We start from the raw sequence: 23,614 nt of genomic DNA, 5'->3' as shown, positions 1-23,614 counted from the left end.
TGAGACGCTTGATATATACAGCCCCTGGTGTGACATGTTAGGCCCTCATAGCTTACATGAACCCTTCCATGTTACAACAGCATTAGCAACACCTATACTCAAACCCTATTACAGGCCATAAGTTGTCAGCTTTCATAAGACTCACTTGTAAGGAGTGGGGTGGAGCTAGGGGTTAATATATGACCTGGGGAAAAGGGTCCTGTACGAATTCCTTAAAAGTGCATCATTCCTGATGATATACAGACATTTATTCTTGAAGAATAATATAATATAATGTCTTAATGCCTCATGAGCTTAGTTTAACCTTCTTACTCTATCACAACCAAAATAAAGTTGCCCGATTGCTCCTTTAATAAAGAATAAAAAAGGATCCAGAAACTCCTACAGCTTTTCTCCATTATTCCATAGCTAATAAGGCCCTGCAATAGACTAGTGCCCTGTCCAGGGGATGTACTTGTACATCAAGCTGCCTCACGCTATAGAAACAAGAGATGACAGGAGCTCCTGGCTTATGGGCTGTTATGGTGGCTTGGCTTTGGACAAGGCTTCTTACTATAGCCAAGCCCATGTGTTTCTAGGGCAGGTAATATAGGTTCATCTGAGGACATGCTAGAGACTTGGTCTTGATGTGACCTTGTCTAATCCTCATGTAAATATCTTTGTGTTGATCTTTTCAGATACTATTATGAGCGTCATGGTACAGTATGGTAGGACCATTACCTGGCTCACTCAAGGCCAAGGGATCAATAACAAAAATACCTTAGATGACCTTTTGACATGTTGCTTGTTACACCCAATACCTGACTGTGAGGACCTAACATGACAGTACTACATAGAGCCATGACTACATGGAACTCTATTCCACATCAAGTAACTGATGCAAGCAGTAAAATTAGGTTTAAAAAACAGATTAAAAAATTACCTTATGGAACAGCGGGGACTGTGAAGCAACACAAACATAGGCACAGACACAGGCACACACACACACACACACACACACACACACACACACACACACACACGATAGCATGCGCACTATACCCACACCTACACATGGATTTTGTACTGTAGATATGTGGTAGGGGTGGAGTAGGGGCCTGAGGGCACAGTGTGTTGTGAAATCTGTGAATGTATTATGTTTTTAAAATTGTATGAACTGCCTTAATTTTGCTGGGGATCCATAATAAATACAAATGACATGTATTTAGGACATGTACTTTGTGTAAAGTGACAAGAATTATTATCCATCATGTCACCTTTGATAGCTTACATTCCAAATGATATTATGATATTATTCCAAAACAAATGCATGATGATGCATTCAAATAATTAACTTATGCCTTAGCTATATTCAGCAACTAGTATATTGGTTACCATTTCTCAGTTTTATACTGTATATCACATAGACCTATCATGGTTTGTAATTGTAAAACAGCTTGGAAAGACCCACCCTCACAGTTCATTGGCAAATGAACATGTGATGCAATGTCATGTCATGTAACCACCACAGTGTCCATGAATACAGGGCCGGTTCCAGACATAAGCGGTCGCTTAAGGCCCCAGGAACTCAGTCGGGGTATCAACTTACCATTGAGAGTAAGAATAGTACAATACACCAAGTGCAATTTTGAAATTTGGTTGTGCGTTAGCAGTTTTTCTCTTGTTATGGGTCACTGACAGTCACTCAATTAGCCATGTCAGCTAACAAAACTTTTATATTGGTAGTATACTAGTCGTTACAAAATGTGTAGATTTGCAGGAAATTAGCTTTAAACTAAACAAATTGTATCTTTGCCCCACGGCAAAATTAATAGAATTGTTTGAAATGTGTTATATAATTGCTGTTTTCTCTCTGCCCCATGGAAAAATGTGTACAATTACAGAAAACATGCTTTAAATGGTCCAATGCAGCTGTTTTTTTTATCTCAATATCAAATAATTTCTGGGTAACAATTAAGTACCGTAATTTCTGGACTATAAGCCGCAACTTTTTTCCCACGCTTTGAACCTCGCGGCTTAAACAATGACGTGGCTAATATATGGATTTTTCCCACTTTCACATTTTTTTGAAAGGTGATGACTTCAGTGGTTTCAGTGCACAGGAAAAGGAAGATAGTGACCAATGACTTTCTTGGTAGGCTACTGTTTACTGCTAATTTTTTATTTTTTGTTACAAGCCGTGTTTCGTTAAAGCCTATTTATTTTTGTTACAAGCCGTGTTTCGTTAAAGCCTGTGTAAAGTTAATTTGTTTCAATGTACCAGTAGGCACCTGTGGCTTATAGACATGTGCGGCTTATTTATGTTCAAAATAATATATATTTTTTAATTCAGTGGGTGCGGCTTATATTCTGGTGCGCTCAATAGTCCGGAAATTACGGTACCTTACTGTGATTGTTTTCAAAGAACATTTTCTCAAGCAAGATTTTTGCTGTCTGGGAGTGGTCTGGATGGAAAAAAAATTGATGTTTTTGGCAGAGAGGTCTTTCATATTGATATATTAACTAATTTACCGCATGATGTCACAATGGAAGGCCAAAACTCCATCCCACCAAAATAGGCAGAACTTTCAGGTGGCCTTTTCAAACAGCTCTTACAATAAAAGGGCATTCTCATCATGCTCATAATATCACAGTATTATTCCAGCCTCATAGTGTGGAAACATATACTCACCGGACAGTTTATTAGTTGCATTAATCTAGTACCGGGTCGGACCCCCCCCCCTTTGCCTCCAGAACAGCCTGAATTATTTGGGGCATTCTACAAGGTGTCGGAAACGTTGCAAAGGGATGTTGGTCCATTCTGACGCGATGGCATCACACAGTTGCTGCAGATTGAACGGAAGTACATTCATGCTGCAAACAGCCCTTCCATCTCATCCCAAAGATGCTCTATTGGGTTGAGGTCTGGCGACTGCGCAGGCCACTCAAGTAAACTGAACTCGTTGTCATGTTTCAGGCAATGTTTTCCCACTCCTCAATTGTCTAGTGTTGGTGATCACGTGCCCACTGGAGCCACTTCTTCTTGTTTTTGGAACCAGATGTGGTCATCTGCTGCAATAGCCCATCCATGACACGGCTTGACAAGTTGTGCATTCCGAGATGTCGTTCTGCACACCACTGTTGTACTGAACCATTATTTGTCTATTTGTATCCCGCCTGTTAGCTTGCACAATTCTTGCCATTCTCCTTTGACCTCTCTCATAAACAAGCTGTTTTCATCCACAGGACGACAGCTGAATGGATGTTTTTTGTTTCTCGCCCCATTATCGGTAAACCCCAGACACTGTCGTGTGTGAAAAGCCCAAGAGTGTGGCCGTTTCTGAGGTACTGGATCCGGCGCACCTGGCACTGATGATCATACCACATTCAAAGTGGCTTAGGTCATTTGGGGCTCCTGAGTGGCACAGTGATCTAAGGCACTACATCTTAGTGCAAGAGGCATCACTGCAGTCCCTGGTTAAAATCCAGGCTGCATCACATCCGGCTTGATTGGGAGTCCCATAGGGCAGTGCACAATTGGCCCAGCATTGTCTGGGTTTGGCTGGGGTAGACTGTCATTGTAAATAAGAATTTGTTCTTAAATGACGAGCCTAGTAAAATGTTCAATCAAACAGAAACTGAATGTCTAGATGTCTGCTTTATATAGCAAGCCACAGCCACATGACTCAGTCTCTACTCCCCATGGCAAAAATGTGTAGAAGTGCAGGAAATTTAATTTACTTTAAACCTTCCTTTTTTTCTCTCAACCGTCAAGAGGGGGGGTTCTAAAATGATCATGTATTACAAAACAGAGATTGTCAGCCATTAGAAAAAACAGTCTGGGAATTATAGCTCATGTGATAAAATTGAGTTAGTTATCATGCACACTTTCAATCTGAAGTGCATCCTAAATGGCATAATTTTCCCAATTTAGTGCACTATATACAGTACCAATTGGCCCTGGTCATAAGTAATGCACAAAAATTGGGAATAGCCTGCCATTTGGGACAGTTATTCTAGTCTCATGCCCCCCATGTAGTCATCCTTTTCTTGATGTAAACTGCTTTTCAGGTTGAGAAGACATCGTAACCACATTAATCAACTGGTCTCTGTTATAACCAGGTAAAGAGTTCTTAGAAAGTCAATACGTGATATTTGGGTTGTTTTATGGTTAGATAACCAGATTACAACCACCTAAAGACGTTTATTTGTCTGTCAAATATGTTGACTAAACGTCTTCAAACAACCAAATGACCATAACATAAAATACAGTTGTTCTCCCCGCGGGGGCTAGATGTGCATGCCTACTTTTTTTTTGTTTGTTAACCCCCTTTGGTATCCAATTAGTAGTAGTTACAGTCTTGTCTCATCGCTGCAACTCCCGTACGAACTCGGGAGAGGCGACGGTTGAGAGCCATGCGTCCTCCGAAACACAACCCAACCTAGCCGCACTGCTTCTTGACACAATGCACATCCAACCCGGAAGCTAGCCACACCAATGTGTCGGAGGAAACACCATACACCTAGCGACCTGGTCAGCGTGCACTGCGCCCGGCCCGCCACAGGAGTCGCTAGTGCGCGATGAGACAAGGATATCCCTGCCGGCCAAACCCTCCCTAACCCGGACGATGCTGGGCCAATTGTACGCCGCCCCATGGGCCTCCCGGTCGCGGCCGGCTGCGACCGGGAGCCTGGGCTCGAACCCAGAATCTCTGGTGGCACAGCAAGCACTGTGATGCAGTGCCTTAGACCACTGCGCCAACCGGAAGGCCGTGTATGCCTACTTAAAGAAAACACTGTACACCACCAAGGATGGACCAACAATCAATCAGTTTCAACTGATCAACTTAAAATCCAGAGAATACAGGGGAATGTTTTTTGGAACTTCAATGCTCAAACATCAAGGCCCTATGGGTCCTGGTCAAAGTAGTGCATTATATAGGGAATAGGGTGCCATTTGGGATGCAACCATATCGCACAGCCTGGCATGGAGTCAGTGGATGAATAATGTCTGGCTAGTCCTCATGCTCACTGTAATCCTGATGTAAACCACCATCTTGGTTCCTTGCTTGGAAAACTGTGGCCCCTTTGCCTGCATCATTTTGATATTACATACATTTCGAGAGGGCGTTACTCTGGACCCTGATCTCTCTTTTGACGAAAATATCAAGAATATTTCAAGCTTTTTTCCATCTTCGTAACATTGCAAAAATCAGAAACATTTTGTCCAAAAATTATGCAGAAAAGCTAATCCATGCTTTTGTCACTTCTAGATTAGACTGCTGCAATGCTCTACTATCCAGCTACCCGGATAAAGCACTAAATAAGTTAATGCTAAACACAGCAGCTAGAATCCTGACTAGAACCAAAAAAATGTATCATATTACTCAAATGCTAGCCTCTCTACATTGGCTTTCTGTTATGGCTAGGGCTGATTTCAAGGTTTTACTGCTAACCTACAAAGCCTTACATGGGCTTGCTCCTACCCATCTCTCCGATTTGGTCCTGCTGTACATACCTACATGTACGCTACGGTCACAAGATGCAGGCCTCCTTATTGTCGCTAGAATTTCTAAGCAAACAGCTGGAGGCAGGGCTTTCTCCTATAGAGCTCCATTTTTATGGAATGGTCTGCCTATCCATGTGAGAGATGCAGACTCGGTCTCGACCTTTAAGTCTTTATTGAAAACTCATCTCTTCAGTAGATCCTATGATTGAGTGTAGTCTGGCCCAGGGGTGCGAAGGTGAACGGCAAGGCACTGTATTGACAAAATGCCCTTGTTGTCTATGCCTGGCCGGATCCCCTCTCTCCACTGAGATTCTCTTCCTCTGACCCTATTACTGGGGCTGAGTCACTGGCTTACTAGTGCTCTTCCATGCCCTACCTAGGAGGGGTGCGTCACTTGAGTAGGTTGAGTCACAGACATGATCTTCCTGTCTGATTTTGCGCCCCCTCTGGCTTGTGCGGTGGAGAAGATCTTCGTGGGCTTGTCTCAGCCTTGTCTCAGGGAAGTAAGTTGGTGGTCTGTTGATATTCCTCTAGTGGTGTGGGGGCTGTGCTTTGGCAAAGTGGGTGGAGTTATATCCTGCCTGGTTGGCCCTGTCTGTGGGTATCATTGGATGGGGCCACAGTGTCCCCCGACCCACCCGTCTCAGTCTCCAGCACCTTTACTGCAACAGTCTGTGGCGCGGGGCTCTGTTATATCTGGTGTAATTGTCCTGCCTTATCTGGTGTCCTGTGTGAATTTAAGTATAATCCCCCTAATTCTCGCTCTCTCCCTCCCCTCTCGGAGGACCAGAGCCCTAGGATCATGCCTCAAGACTACCTGGCCTGATGACTCCTGGCTGTCCCCAGTCCACCTGGTCGTGCTGCTGCTCCAGTTCCAAGTTTTCTGCCTGTGGCAAGGGAACCCTGACCTTGTCCCGGACCTGCTGTCTCTAACTGAATGCTCGGCTACGAAAAGCCAATTTACTCCTGAGGTACTGACCTATTGCACCCTCTACAACCACTGATTATTATTTGACCCTGCTGGTCATCTATGAACATTTGAACATCTTGAAGAACAATTTGGTGTTAAATGGCCATTTACTCTTATAATCTCCACCCGGCACAGCCAGAAGAGGACTGGCCACCCCTCAGAACCTGGTTCCTCTCTAGGTTTCTTCCTAGGTTCCTGCCTTTCTAGGGAGTTTTTCCTCCGGGCTTCTACATCTGCATTGCTTGCTGTTTGGGGTTTTAGGCTGGGTTTCTGTATAGCACTTTGTGACGTCTGCTGATGTAAAAAAAGGGCTGTATAAATACTTTTGATTGATTGATGACAGCATATCAATCACTTGCACTTCTAGAGGCCTTAACAAAGGCTTTGAAATTGGCAGCAACTACAGGGCCAAACAAACCAAAAGGACATGGCAAAATTCTCAACCATTAAAGGTTTAAGGTTTGCTGCCACTCCAATCTGGCCCCTATACATTTTAAATTGATAGGGCACTATTATCACATAGGAGGTAAATTGATACAGGACTCTCACAAAAGGGTGCGACAAACATAGCCTCTTACAAGTCACACCTCAAAATATGATAATGAGACAGAAACAACAGTACCATGCACTAGTTCTCCAAAAAAGGATTGGAACTGGATCGTATTGTATTCTGTGGAGTGAAATTACAGTACGGTTCAAAAGATGGCCATAATTGACAGTATGCTCCAGTAAAACGTTTCACAGTATTTACTATTGATAATACACAAATGTACCTTATAAATTACAGTTTTCCTTTACGGTGTGTCATTGCCACACTCATTGGCTCTTGCACCTGATAGGTGCTCTGGGACAGTGATGTTAAAAAAGAGACATGCCACTGGTCACAATAATTTACTGGGACAGGTTACTTTAAGAATATTAATAACGGCATCCTGCTTTTGTTATGATATTAGATTTTCCATTACACTGCAGTTTCAGATTTGCTCCACAACCATTCATGGATGAGTCTGTTGTTCATGATCAAATCTGTCCAATTAAGGTTGGGGAATTGTGAGGTTTACAATATTAGAATAGAACTAAACCCTCTGTCCTGTCTTGTCTATTAAATACCATTAAATAAATAATTGTCTGTTTAGTAAGGTCTCAGAACAGGATCACAGAAATACAGTTGAAGTCGGAAGTTTACATATACCTTGGCCAAATACAATTAAACTCAGTTCTTCACAATTCCTGACATTTAATCGTAGTAAAAATTCCCTGTCTTAGGTCAGTTAGGATCACCACTTTATTTTAAGAATGTGAAATGTCAGAATAATAGTAGAGAGAATGATTTATTTCAGCTTTTATTTCTTTCATCACATTCCCAGGGGGTCAGAAGTTTACATACACTCAATTAGTATTTGGTAGCATTGCCTTTATTAACTTGTTTAACTTGGGTCGAACGTTTCGGGTAGCCTTCCACAAGCTTCACACAATAAGTTTGGTGAATTTTGGCGCATTCCTCCTGACAGAGCTGGTGTAACGGAGTCAGGTTTGTAGGCCTCCTTGCTTGCACATGCTTTTTCAGTTCTGCCCACACATTTTCTAGGTCAGGGCTTTGTGATGGCCACTCCAATACCTTGACTTTGTTGTCCTTAAGCCATTTTGCCACAACTTTGGAAGTATGCTTGGGGTCATTGTCCATTTGGAAGACCCATTTGCGACCAAGCTTTAACTTCCTGACTTATGTCTTGAGATGTTGCTTCAATATATCCACATAATTGTCCTTCCTCATGATCCCATCTATTTCGTGAAGTGCACCAGTCCCTCCTGCAGCAAAGCACCCCCTCAACATGATGCTGCCACCCCCGTGCTTCACAGTTGGGATGGTGTTCTTCGGCTTGCAAGTCTCCCCCTTTTTCCTCCAAACATAACGATGGTCATTATGGCCAAACAGTTCTATTTTTGTTTCATCAGACCAGAGAACATTTCTCCAAAAAGTACTATCTTTGTCCCCATGTGTAGTTGCAAACCGTAGTCTGGCTTTTTATGGCGGTTTTGGAGCAGTGACTTCTTCCTTGCTGGGCAGCCTTTCAGGTTATGTCGATATAGGACTTGTTTTACTGTGGCTATAGATACTTTTGTACCTGTTTCCTCCAGCATCTTCACATGGTCCTTTGCTGTTGTTCTGGGATTGATTTGCATTTCTCGCACCAAAGTACGTGCATCTCGGCTGTGTGGTCCCATGGTGTTTATTGTCTGTACAGATTAACGTGTTACCTTCAGACGTTTTGAAATTGCTCCCAAGGATGAACCAGACTTGTGGAGGTCTACAATTATTTTTCTGAGGTCTTGTCTGATTTCTTTTGATTTTCCCATGATGTCAAGCAATGAGGCACTGAGTTTGAAGGTAGGCCTTCCACAGGTACACCTCCAATTGACTCAAATGATGTCAATTAGCCTATCAGAAGCTTCTAAAGCCATGACATAATTTTCTGTGATTTCTCAAGCTGTTTAAAGGCACATTCAACTTAGTGTATGTAAACTTCTGACCCACTGGAATTGTGATACAGTGAATTATAAGTGAAATAATCTGTCTGTAAACAATTGTTGGAAAAATTACTTGTGTCATGCACAAAGTAGATGTCCTAACCGACTTGCCAAAACTATAGTTTGTTATCAAGAAATTTGTGGAGTGGTTGAAAAACGAGTTTGAATGACTCCAACCTATGTGTATGTAAGCTTCTGACTTCAACTGTATAATAGATGCATAAACCTGCGCGCACACACAAATAAATAAAGGAAATTATAATAGGTTAACTTATTCAGTCACATAGGGCAGCCCACAATTGACCCAGCATCGTCCGGGATTGGCCGGGGTAGGCCATCATTGTAAATAAGAATTTGTTCTTAACTGACTTGCCTAGTTGAGTAAAGGTTAAATAAAAAGAAAAAACGTGATTCTAGTTAATTGTTTATTTATAGTGTGCATTATTTGTAGTAAAAACAAAGTCCAATATCAGTGGACCATATCTTCCTACATGCTGAGTGGTTATATGAGATCTCAAGTAGCCAGGTTACACTATGCTCTAAATGTTCAACTTAGCAGGCGCTTATCTAAACCCTGCGTGCATACATTTTCGTTATGTATGCAGTGGTGGACAAAGTATCCAATTGTCATACTTGAGTAAAAGTAAAGATACCTTAATAAAAAATGGCTAATGTAAAAGTTAGTCACCCAGTAAAATACTACTTGAGTAAAAGTATAAGGTTTTAAATATACTTAAGTATCAAAACTAAATGTAATTGATCAAATATACAAAAGTAAAATAATACATTATTTCAAATTCCTTACAAAAAGTAAACCAGACAGCACCATTTTTTTGTTTTTTAGCCACGGGAACACTCCAACACTCAGACATCATTTACAGATAGCCAGGGGAACACTCACGACACTCAGACATCATTTACAAACGTAGCATGTGTGTTTAGTAAGTCCACCAGATCAGAGGCAGTCTGTGAATTGGACCATTTTCCAGTCCTGAAAAGCATTGAAAATGTAAATGGTACTTTTGGTTGTCAGGAAAATGTATGGAGTAAAAAGTACATTATTTTCTTTAGGAATGTAGTGAAGTAAAAGTTATCAAAAATATAAATAGTAAAGTAAAGTACAGATACTCCAAAAAACAACTTAAGTAGTATTTTAAAGTATGTTTAGTTAAGTACTTTACACCACTATATATGTGATCCCTGAGAGAATTGAATGTACAACCTTGGTGTTGCTAGTGTCATGCCAACTGAGGCACACAGGACCACATTGATCCAAGTCACAATTACAACAACTTGATTACAAATTAAGCCTTATTAGCAGCATTACTTCCATTCTATTACTTTGCAGGTCACATTTGTTGCCTCTACTTCATTAAAACCATAAACACACACACACACACAAACAGAGCCTCAGGATTAGGGTGATATAAACTATGTAGAGGGTCTTGGATTGGTCTTGTAATCTTGAAACCATTTAATGTTTGGTAGAAATGTATTATCACTAAGATTCCCCAAAAAGTATTTATAATAGAAGGAAAAACATCCAGATATAGCAGATGTCTCTCTACAAGCCCCTTTCTTTCGTCCATCTTTGGATTTGTGTGAGACTTCATGAATTAAAGATGACACCTTCCATCTCCTTGATTAAGGACTGGATTTTCCTTCCTAAGCCACATTTAGAAAATCATCAGGCTCTCCCGGTGAGAGGTAATATGCGAGATGAACAGGCAAAGAAAGTTAACTGTTTTCATACCAGTATGAATTGAGCAAAACCTACAGAGAGACACGCTTATTGGGAATGTTGATTTAAAATGATTGAATACGGCAGGTAGTCTAGCGGTTAAGAACATTGGGCCAGTAAGCGAAAGGTTTCTGGTTTGAATCCCCGAGCCAACTAGGTGAAAATCTGTTGATGTGCCCTTGAGCAAGGCACTTAACCCTAATTGCTCATGTAAGTCGCTCTGGATAAGAGCATCTGCTCAATGACTAAAATGTAAAGATGAACTATACGCTTTTTGGTCTGTAAGGTGAACCATTTTCAATTGAACCCATTTACTGACGTGCTACTGCTACCTGCACAAACTGAACACAGTCACTTAAGGTCACACACACACACACCACTTCTATATAAACCAATATAATATTTTACTAATGCTCTCTTATAGTAACACTGTCCACAAAACAGATACAGTAAACACTGCAAACATCTACCTTACACTACCCACTCGAAAGCTTTTGAAAATCATGATACAAGCGAGGATGAAGACAGAGCAGAAACAGACTCTAGAGGAGAACAAGGGCTTATTACTGCAGAGAACTAGGGCTTATTACTGCTTATTGAGCATTTTACTACTGACATCAATGTTTTATTTATCGGTCTATTTCTCACCCATAAATCTATCCTACATCAATTTCTCACACATCCAATGTACAGTAAAGAGTCCAATAAAATGTAGATAAAAGGATATGGCATGATGTAGAATAAGGCAGAGGACACACGCACGCACACACACACAGGCTGATGACCGAGGCTAGCTCTGTTAGAGGACAGGCTGGTTAGTTCTGCTGCAGTGGGGCACGGCCCTGCTCGTCCCTGCTCCCCTATTCTACTGTCTATCTGTGGGTGCAGCTAGCTACACACCCAGTCAGCCCGGCACACATCGATACTAACACACTCTCTCACAAACGCACCATGACTAGACACAAAAGACAACATTCCTATGTCATCCTAGACATCCGGATCATTGAGAGAAATGAATGTCATATATACTCAGTCATTGGTCTGTTCCTTCCAACCCTCCTCCACACTGTACAGGACAACCACCCCTCTGTTACCGTCCAGTCCGAAGCAGGAGATGATTTTCTGGGAATAGTTGCAAAGCCCACCATCGTAGGGAGGATGCTTGTGCTGCTGCACCGAACTCCTCTCCCCCATCTCTTCTATACACTCAAACACACACACACAGTCCCGTCCCGGCACTGCTTTCAATCCTTCCTTCCTCTTCTCATCAATAATGCAGGCTCTTGCATGGAGTCACACACAGTCTCACACACACACACAGTCTCACACACACACACACACAGTCTCACACACACACACACACAAGCCAAATGCACTCACACACATGCAGAGAAAAAAATGTAGAGGTGAAAGGGTCTTCATGCTGCTGAGTGTGAGCAGGCAGCCCTGTCCTATGGTCAAACTTTGGAGAAGCCAGGGGATTGGGTTACTGCTGCGGTGCTGTGCGATGCCTTCCAATTCAGCACCGACTGAGTCGGACAGATTCTGCTGCAGTGCAACAGGTAAGTAGGGCGAGCTTGCTGGCCCTTCCCAGAGGAAGGGTGGTGCTTTGGACCAGAGGAAGAGTAGTGCATGACTGGTGCTTTAACCTGTTAGGGCTAGGGGGCAGTATTTACACGGCCGGATAAAAAAAGTACCCGATTTAATCTGGTTATTACTACTGCCCAGAAACTAGAATATGCATATAATTATTGGCTTTGGATAGAAAACACCCTAAAGTTTCTAAAACTGTTTGAATGGTGTCTGTGAGTATAACAGAACTCATATGGCAGGCAAAAACCTGAGAAGATTCTGTACAGGAAGTGCCCTCTCTGACCATTCCTTGGGCTTCTTGACTCTGTTTATTGAAAACTTAGGATCTTTGCTGTAACGTGACACTTCCTACGGCTCCCATAGGCTCTCAGAACCCGGGAAAAAGTTGAATGATGTAATTCCAGCCCCTGGCTGAAAAACATTAGCGCCTTTGGTAAGTGGTCTATCAGAGGACAATGAGCCTGAGGCGCATGCACAGGGCGACCTCATGTTTTTACTTTCTCTCTCTTTGAACTAAAACACAGATTCCCGGTCGGAATATTATCGCTAGGAGAAAAATGGCATAAAAATTGATTTTAAACAGCGGTTGACATGCTTCGAAGTACAGTAATGGAATATTTAGAATTGTTTTGTCACGAAACGCATCGGGCGCGTAACCCTTATTTAACCTTCGGATAGTGTCTTCAACGCACGAACAAAACGCCACTATTTGGATATAACTATGGATTATTTGGGACCAAACCAACATTTGTTATTGAAGTAGAAGTCCTGACGAAGAAAAGCAAAGTTAATAACATTTTTCTTATAGTAAATCTGACTTTGGTGATGGCTAAACTTGGTTGGTGTCTGAAAAGCTAGCCCTGTGATGCCGGGCTATCTACTTAGAATATTGCAAAATGTGCTTTCACCGAAAAGCTATTTTAAAATCGGACATATCGAGTGCATAGAGGAGTTCTGTATCTATAATTCTTAAAATAATTGTTATGTTTTTTGTGAACGTTTATCGTGAGTAATTTAGTAAATTCACCGGAAGTTTGCGGGGGTATGCTAGTTCTGAACGTCACATGCTAATGTAAAAAGCTGTTTTTTGATATAAATATGAACTTGATTGAACAAAACATGCATGTATTGTATAACATAATGTCCTAGAAGTGTCATCTGATGAAGACGGGAGTGAATCCCATGTGGCTTCGGCCTTAAGGGAAAGTATAGTGGCGAATGTACCCTAAACATTTAAACCACATTACTGTTATGATAACTCCGCAATCTGAATTGCTTGGGTATCATTGCCTCATTCAATTTATTTAGTTAAATTGTCGAACATACCTTTCTAGGTTCTTCCAACTAAATGAGACAACTTAAACTTTGCATATTAACCTTGATGAAGCAACCTCTCAGGTAATTCAAAGTTAATTCCCAGATAGCCTATACAGGTTTGATATATCATAAATAGATTAATCAGTAAAATCTGCTTTAGCAAGGCACATTCAGTAAAACCCATTACTGACGGGAGTGAATCCCATGTGGCTTCGGCCTTAAGGGAAAGTATAGTGGTGAATGTACTCCAAACATTTAAACCACATTACTGTTATGATAACTCCGCAATCTGAATTGCTTGGGTATCATTGCCTCATTCAATTTATTTAGTTAAATTGTGTGATAGAGCCATAAACAAAGTCCCCATACAACCATCACTTAGTGCCACAACGCCGCTCATTGGGGAATGAATGTAATCATATATATTTCATGAGTGTGTGTGCGTTGTTAACATCTGCCTAAGTTACTGCCCAGATCTTCCAGTCTGGACGACGGGTCCGGAACGGCGACCCCAAATCCGGACACCCACAACCTATCCTTGTGGCGGCATGCCCGCTGTCAGAGAGACTACCAAGGTAAACCACCAGAGGGGGGGACCGCAACGGCGATCAACAACCAGGACATCCCCTGGCCCTCCCTGGGGTACTTTACAGCTTCCAGGGAACCTACCAAGGTACGCCACTAGAGGAGACCGCATCGGCGATCACCAACCGGACCTCAACTGCCCATCCTTGTGGTGGACGGCTCCGCTTTCAGAGAGCCTACCAAGTTCAACCACCAGAGAGGACTGCAACGATGATCTACCAATGGGACATCACGTGGTCATGATTTTATGTTGATTTGTAACTTGCAGGATAAACAAGATCCAAACCACCAGGGGGGGTATGTCATGACGTTGGCCTCTTTGGGTACAGGAAGGACAGTTGACCCCCTCCCCTTTGTACCATCACCCAACCTACCTTCCCCCCCAACCCAGGGTTGTAAAAATTCCAAGAGGAGAATCTACTACAACATGTTTCATAGAGAGACAAAGGAAATTCTTCCAACTCATAGAATTGGAGAACCTAGCGACATGTGTGTGCTGGAGAAGATATGGAAGATTGATGAAGACTCCAGCTACGAACTGATCCGCTTGGTACAATTTTGTGATACTCAGAAGAGACAATATAGCCATATTACCCTAAAACGGTCTACATGATAGCCTCAGCGATGAGACTGAATCCACATGGGTGTATACAATGTATTATTAAGGATAAAGCTATTTGTAATACATTGAGATGCTATGTACTGATGTTAATGTGATAGAATTATATTTCTGTAACCAAGTCTAGCTCAGTCATAGGCACGCCCCCAGGGACACATACAGGACCAGGCGTCATTTGACAAGCCTGTTCTCTGGGTACTATAAAAGACCCCCTGATTTACATTTCTACAGACCAGGCCTACACTCCATCGTGAGTTTGGCCCAGAGGTTTGACCAGCCAAGTACTCTACTGAAAGTGAACTATACCACGTGGTTAACTTTTACTATCGAGACCGACAGAATAAGAACAAGTCTTTGATATTAATTATTAGTCTGCAGCTAAGTAAATTATATCATCGAACGCGAAGACCAACCACATCCATTCTATGACGACATTCATGAATGTCGCTCTGAACGATCCATTCTAACCGAGAGAGAGAGAGAGAGAACGCTGACAAACTCTCCATCAGAACAAAACTCTCCAACAAGAATCCCGACGACACATGAGCGTAAATATATATTGATATTGCAATTGTTCCCGAATGAGTGAGCCTTCAATTGTCAATTGTTAATATTAATGAACTCTGTGTAACTTCTCAGCTTACCGTTTTATGACCCATTGTCTAACAGACCAGCCATGCTTGTTAGCCAGTAGGGCACATTACTATGCCAATCCTTGGTGACGATAATTACTGTTTGTATGTTTTCTGTTAATTACTTAGTGTAGTAAATAAATGATTTTAAGACAATTGATGTATGGATGATTTTAGTAAAGACTGGGTTCGTGCAGATAACCAAGAATTACAACTTTCATGATGAGACTGAAACAACATACGGGTTAAGATTGACTGCTATCGATGTAAAATATTACTAAGTATTTTAAGAGTTTATTCAGAGGATAACAGCTCTATAAACGTTCTTCTGTGGTGCCCCGACTTTCTAGTTAATTACATTTACATGATTAGCTTAATCAGGTAATATCAATTACAGAGAAATAGTTTTATAAGTTAGCATGTCATATCACTTAATCCGGCATAGCCAAAGACACGACACTAGCATGTGACTAGCATTCCCACCGAACACTTCCGGTGAATTTACTAAATTACTCACGATAAACGTTCACAAAAAACATAACAATTATTTTAAGAATTATAGATACAGAACTCCTTTATGCAATCGCGGTGTCCGATTTTAAAATAGCTTTCGGTGAAAGCACATTTTGCAATATTCTGAGTAGATAGCCCGGCCATCACAGGCTAGCTATTTTGACACCCACCAAGTTTGGTACTCACCAAACTCAGATTTACTATAAGAAAAATTGGATTACCTTTGCTGTTCTTCGTCAGAATGCACTCCCAGGACTTCTACTTCAATAACAAATGTTGGTTTGGTTCCAAATAATCCATAGTTATATCCAAATAGTGGCGTTTTGTTCGTGCGTTCAAGAAACTATCCGAAGGGTAACGAAGGGTGAAGCGCCTGGCGCGTTTCGTGACAAAAAATGTCAAAATATCATGAGTACCTCATGATAAGCTGTAGACCACATTATCTACCAAGAGAGAATATCTATATTTTTTGTTGCCATGTATTTACCACCACAAACCGATGGTAGCACTAAGACCGCACTCATCGAGCTATATAAGGCCATAAGCAAACAAGAAAATGCTCTTCCAGAAGCGGCACTCCTAGTGGCCAGGGACTTTAATGCAGGCAAACTTAAATCCGTTTTCTCTCATTTCTACCAGCATGTGCAACCAGAGAAAAAAGACCACCTTTAGTCCACTCACAGAGACGCATACAAAGCTCTCCCCCGTCCTCCATTTGTCAAATCTAACCATAATACTATCCTCCTGATTCCTGCTTACTACCAAATACTAAAGCAGGTAGTACCAGTGACTCACTCAATACAGAAGTGGTCAGATGACGCAGATGCTATGCTACAGGACTGTTTTGCTAGCACAGACTGGAATATGTTCCGGGATTCATCCAATGGCATTGAGGAGTATAGCAGCTCATTCACCGGCTTCATCAATAAGTGCATCGACGACGTAGTCCCAACAGTGACCATACGTACCTATGCCAACCAGAAGCCATGGATTACAGGCAACATCCCCACCAAGCTAAAGACTAGAGCTGCCGCTTTCAAGGAGCGGGACACTAATCTGGACACTCATAAGAAATCCTATGTCCTCAGACAAACAAAGCATCAATACAGGTCTAAAGTTGTATCCTACTACACCGGCTCTGACGCTCTTTGGATGTGGCAGGGTTTGCAAACTATTACAGACTACAAAAGGAAACCCAGCCGCGAGCTGCCCAGTGACACAAACCTACCAGACAGACTAAATGCCTTTTATGCTCGCTTCGAGGCAAGGTACACTGAGGCATGCATGAGAGAACCAGCTGTTCTGGACGACAGTGTGATCACGCTCTCCGTAGCCAATGTGAGCAAGACCTTTAAACAGGTCAACATCCACAAGGCTATACCTACACATTTCAACCATAGTCCCCCTGCCCAAAAAAGCAAAGGTGACCTGCCTAAATGATTACCGCCCCGTTGCACTCACGTTGGTAGCCATGAAGTGCTGTGAAAGGCTGGTCATAGCTCACATCAACAGCATCATCCCGGAAACACTAGACCCACTCCAATTGGCATATCGCCCCAACAGATCCAAAGATGATGCAATCTAAAATAAAACTGGCCTTCTTTAGACTAGTTGAGTATCTGGAACATCAGCATTTGTGGGTTTGATTACAGGCTCAAAATGAAACAAAGACCTTTCTTCTGAAAATCATCAGTCTATTCTTGTTCTGATAAATGAAGGCTATTCAATGCAAGAAACTGCCAAGAAACTGAAGATCTCGTACAACGCTGTGTACTACTCTTCACAGAACAGCGCAAACTGTCTCTAACCAGAATACAAAGAGGAGTGGGAGGACCCAGTGCAGAACTGAGCAAGAGGACAAGTACATTACAGTGTCTAGTTTGAGAAACAAAAGTCTCAACGTCAACAGTGAAGAGATGCTGGCCTTCTAGGCAGAGATGTGTCATGACGTGGCCATTTCTGGGTGTAGATCTTGGCTTCCCCCTCTCTCATTCTCTCCTACACTCAGGTTCTGTTATCTCAGGTTGTAAATTCCTGGTTTAGACTCTCTCCCCATTTTCATGCAGAGAGAGACCAGAGTGAACAAGGGATTTCACTTGGCCACACTCCTAAATCCGCCAGATGAGTGTTCTAAACAATATGTCCACATTTGAGAGTGTGGGAATGGTCCGTGGACACAAAAGGGACAGTAATGTTGAGTGTGTTTCATTTTGTGACCTCATGAAGGACAGGAAAGACACATAACTATATCTCTGAATGTGTACATTTCTCAATTATTGTCACAACTTCCACCGGAGTCGGTCCCTCTCCTTGTTTGAGCGGCGTTCGGCAGTCGACGTCACCGGCCTTCTAGCCATCACAGATCCACTTTTCATTTTCCATTTGTTTTGTCTTTGTTTTTTACACCCTCTGGTTTCCCCTATGTTTGTGTGCGTGTTTGTTTTATTGTACTGCTGTATCTAATGGCTGGCATATTGTTACCAGCATTTGTATTTACGCCCGTTTATTTCGTGGATCTCGACCCGAAACCTGCCCCTCCGCCTGCCCTGCCGGAAGCTGGGTCCGCGGTTTGTGGGGCCATTCAAAGTCCTGAGGAGAGTGAACGAGGTTTGTTACAGTTTACAGCTTCCCCCAGATTAGGTATATTGTTACCGGGTTTTGCATTTACGCCCGTTTATTTCGTGGTACCAGTATTTTTCCAGCACCATAGTATTGTGTTTATGCAGGTGTCTTCTTGAATTAAATACCTTGTCCAAGCATCTCAACTCTCCTGCGCCTGACTCCTTTCACCAGTTACCCACAGCCTTGACAATTATGGGGTTTGCATCTAATTCTTGTATAAAATTAATGACTAAAGATTAAACTTTTTGTGAAATGATGTAATGTGATGTTATCCTTTAATTTTGAGAGAATTGTATTCCCTGTAAAGTTGAACTAGTCAGGGGCCACACCCCCGTGAGCACAGACATGATCTGGCGTGATGGAACTGCCTTTTCTATTGTTACGAATAAAACCCCTCTAGAAGAAATCATCTTCATGCCACGCACACCTCAGTGTAAGCTGAGATGGCACATGTTTGAGTACCAAGACTAGAAAACCATACCACGTGGAGCATTGGCTACACAGCTGGAAAGGGTTCAACTCTGAGACTATCGATCCCTATAGAATAAGAGCAAATCTTAGACCCTAATTACTAGTCTGCAGCTAGAAATTATGTAAACCTGGGATGTGAATACTGACAACCGCCGAAACACCTACTCTAAGAACAATGGACGCCTGACGTATCCATTACAACAGACACTATCAGGAGCTGCCGATAGAGCAACCACCATGAGTACCCAGAGGCTCTCTTATGAACTGACTCTCTAGCAGATGGACTGACGATTCCAACAGAGAAGACAACAACAACATATGGGCGTAAATATACTGATTGCAATTATTCCCGAATGAGCGAGCATTCATCTGCAAAGGATTTGCATTTCAATGAATATAATTATCCACTGTGTGTAGTGATCCATTTTGTCTTTCCCGCTCATTCTCAGTCCACACCCCCTTCCCGTTGTCCACCAAGCTGTCATATCGGTTTAGCCCATTAGGGGATCTTCCCTATCATTGTTAGTAACCAATATCTTCTGTTCGTTTGCTTATGCATTTCTGTGATTATTTATTTAGTTCATTAGTAAATAAATGATTAAGCCAATTGGTGTATGGATGATTCATAGTTTAGGCTGGGTTCGTGCAGATAACCAACAATTTTCGACGTTTGGAATGAGACTGACGTGAGGTAAAGAATAATTAATTAGTAGAAGACTAATTGATCAGATATTAAAATCTCAAGTTAAACTTGGAAAATTATAACTTTGTAATCTGAAGATTTTCTGTGGTGCCCCGACTTCCTAATTAATTATATTTACATGATTAGTTTAAACACGTAATAATAATTACAGAGAATTGATTTGATAAAATAACAGTCTTCACCTTTAATGATGCCAAAGACACAACAGTTGGAAAGAAAAAGCCATATCTCAGACTGGCCAATAAAAACAAAAGGTTAATATGGGCAAAAGAACACACACTGCACAGAGGAAGATTGGAAAGAAAGTGTTATGGACAGACGAATTCAAGTTTGAGGTGTTCGGATCACAAAGAAGAACATTCGTGAGACACAGAAAAAATGAAAAGATGCTGGAGGAGTGCTTGACGCCATCTGTCAAGCATGGTGGAGGCAATGTGATGGTCTGGGGGTGCTTTGGTGGTGGTAAAGTGGGAGATTTGTACAGGGTAAAAGGGATCTTGAAGAAGGAAGGCTATCACTCCATTTTGCAATGCCATGACATACCCTGTGGACAGCGCTTCAATTGGGGCCAATTTCCTCCTACAACAGGACAATGACCCAAAGCACAGCTCCGAACTATGCAATATCTATTTAGGGAAGAAGCAGTCAGCTGGTATTTTGTCTATAATGGAGTGTCCAGTATAGTGACCGGATCTCAACCCTATTGAGATGTTGTGGGAGCAACTTGACCGTATGGTACGTAAGAAGTGCCCATTAAGTCAATCCAACTGGTGGGAGGTGCTTCAGGAAGCATGGGGTGAAGTCTCTTCAGATTATCTCAACAAATTGACAACTAGAATGCCAAATGTCTGAAAGGCTATAATTGATGCAAATGGAGGATTCTTTGACGAAAGCAAAATTTGAAGGACACAATTATTTCAATTAAAAATCATTATTTATAACCTTGTCAATGTCTTGACTATATTTCCTATTCATTTTGCAACTAATTTCATGTATGTTTTTGTGGAAAACAAGGACATTTCTAAGTGACCCCAAACTTTTGAACGGTAGTGTATATACTAGGTGGTGTCAGAGGAAGGCCCCAAAAAATTGTCAAAGACTCCAATCACCCAAGTCATAGACTGTTCTGTCTGCTACCACACGGCAAACGGTACCAGAGCACCAAGTTCAAAAGGCTCCTTAACAGCTTCTACCACCATTCCATAAGACTGCAGAACAAATAATCAAATGGCCATCCAGACTATTTGCATTGACCCCCCCATTTATTTTTTACACTGCTCCTCCTCACTGTTTATTATCCATGCATAGTCACTTTACCCCTACCTCGATGTACAAATTACCTCGACTAACCTGTACCCCCACACATTGACTCGGTACCAGTACCCCCTGTACATAGGCTCGTTATTGTTATTTTATTGTGTCATTTTTAATAAAATATTTTTACTTTAGTTTATTTAGTAAATATTTTCTTAACTTTATTTTCTTAAAACTGCATTGTTGGTTCTGAAGGGCTTGAAAGTAAGCATTTCATGTTAAGGTTCTGCCCTACCAAGCAAAAAGGCAGTAACTGCTCATAGCGTGGAACTCAGAAATATGGCTTTTATTTACCTTGGTTTCACAGTAACTTTATGCAGTTACTTTTAACTGTCATAGGCGTCGTAAGGATTGGACCAAGGCGCAGCGGGTAAAGTGCTCATCTTCTTAATTTATTTAAAGAAAACACTTAAACTAAATAAACAAATTACGAAACAGTTCCGTAAGGCAACACAGGCTATACAGGAAAACAACGACCCACAAAACACAAGTGAAACAAACACAACTAATTATGGCCTCCAATTAGAGACAATGACAACCAGCTGCCTCTAATTGGAGGTCATTGCCAAAAACCCAATATAGAAATAGTAAACTAGATATAAACATAGAAATAGATAACATAGAACCTAAACCCAAAAACACTGAAACACACAAAACAAACACCCCCTGCCACGCCCTGACCAAATAACTCCTTTTACTAGTCAGGACGCGACATTAACATGACCCCCATTTTGTCCAAAACACAACACACTAGAGGCATGATACTTGTCCACACGATTAAGCACTATTTAATGTAGCAAAAATGACATTAACTCATTTTCGAACCAAATGAGCAGTTACTGCCTTTTTGCTTGGTAGGGCAGTGTTGTAATCAGCGCATGTGACAAATAAAATTTGATTCGATTTCTTTTCTGTTGAATTGTAAACAACTGGTATGTCCTAGAAACGTCCTTACAGTGTGTAATGGTAGCTTGTTTGTATATAGATATTGTCAATCTACCTCAAATATTATTTTCTTACTAAGCAAAATCCTTAAACTGTTACTTTGTTTCCCGGTCTCACCAACAGTATATGGACATTTTTCTCACCGAAATTATTTGTTTAAGCTCAGGCCAAAATCATGGATAAAGCATGCTATAATCATATACAGTAGAGGTCAAGTTTGATATATTTGTTTTATCTTGTCTCTTTCCATCCCCAGCTCTTCTATAAGACACACAACATTCAGTATATCTAATCAGAATATCTAGCAGTAACAGTTGGAGGTAGTTTAACTCATCTGTGTCAAATAACTGCAATCGCCCTCAAATCCAGAACACAACAAACGCCCACCTGGGGGATTGAAACCTGTTCACTGTGAACCCTTTACCCTGCGGACACTGGTCCATATTTCTCCACAATATTAGTGACTGCTAAGCAAAGCAATATACTGTATTACCATATTTTCCGAGTTAAAATAACTCCTGATACATTTAAATTAAAATGTGTTATAGAGTGGGAAGCCTGCAGCTATTTATTACTAGTTATAAGCATGTATAAAACTTTGTCTTATAAGGTTTATAACATTTTAACAAAACAAATGTATGTTAGCTAGCCAGGATCATTATGATGATAAAACATAATGCATTATAAATGCATAACAATGTGCAATACCTACAGGCTTTAAGTGAAGTGTTACAAAATATTTGATTCCACTTATGTGCATTGTTGTTCCTGTTATTTAAGTGGGTAGCATTCTGTTATTGTGTTGTACAGTCAGCTTGCCAGGTAACACTGGGAAATGTAAGACAGATGAGTCAACGCATCACAGGCCAGCAGGGTGAAGCCGCAGAGCAAGCTCATAGAGAAACAGCACTAAAAATCTGTCAAACAGGGGGGTTGTATTCATTAGGCACTAGAAAGAAAACACAAAACAGGGAGAACCTACCTGAACTTGTTCGATAAGAATAGCTAATTTTCCTTTTCACAATGCTTTGCTATGTTTTGAAACGGTGTGAACTAATTAACACAACCCCAACAGTTTCTCTTCACCACATAGGCTGTTCACTGAGAGGAAGAAGAGTGCATTTGGAAAGTATTCAGACCTTACATTTTGTTATGTGCCTTATTCTAAAATGGATTAAATTGTTTTTCCCCCCCTCATCAATCTACACACAATACCCCATAATGACAAAGCAAAAACAGGGTTTTAGAAATTGAACTACAAGCTTGGCACACCGGTATTTAGGGAGTTTCTCCCATCCTTCTCTGCAGATCCTCTCAATCTCTGTCAGGTTGGATGGGGAGAGCTATTTTCAAGTCTCTCCAGAGATGTTCTATCTGGTTCAAGTCCGGGCTCTGGCTGGGCCACTCAAAGACATTCATAGACTTGTCCCGAAGCCACTCCTGCATTGTCTTGGCTGTCTTTAGTGTCACTGTCCTGTTAGAAGGTGAACATTTGCCCCAGTCTAAAGTCCTGAGTGCTCTGGAGCAGGTTTTCATCAAGGATCTCTCTGTACTTTACTCCTTTTATCTTTC

At 41.5% G+C, this 23,614-nt stretch overlaps 1 protein-coding gene across 3 annotated transcripts in view; it reads right to left on the bottom strand.

Moving 5' to 3' along the window:
* Nucleotides 1–23,614, bottom strand: part of LOC115162807 (actin-binding LIM protein 1) — a 181,466-nt gene that overhangs the window by 152,665 nt on the left and 5,187 nt on the right. The window contains exon 1 of one of the 3 annotated variants that reach the window (XM_029714235.1): nucleotides 11,823–12,081. The exons of 1 other annotated variant lie outside the window; for it this stretch is intronic. In XM_029714235.1, the coding sequence (XP_029570095.1) occupies nucleotides 11,823–11,922 (100 nt within the window). In that variant the 5' untranslated portion in view covers nucleotides 11,923–12,081. Of the gene's footprint in view, nucleotides 1–11,757; nucleotides 12,082–23,614 lie in introns of those variants that run through there. One more of the 3 variants, XM_029714251.1, reaches the window with a different exon arrangement.

The sequence above is a fragment of the Salmo trutta genome, chromosome 2 (genome assembly GCF_901001165.1).
Source record: "Salmo trutta chromosome 2, fSalTru1.1, whole genome shotgun sequence".
In the NCBI taxonomy this organism is placed as follows: Eukaryota; Metazoa; Chordata; class Actinopteri; order Salmoniformes; family Salmonidae; genus Salmo; species Salmo trutta.
Note: the sequence above shows the minus strand (reverse complement) of the source record. Positions and strands in the feature narration are given on the sequence as shown.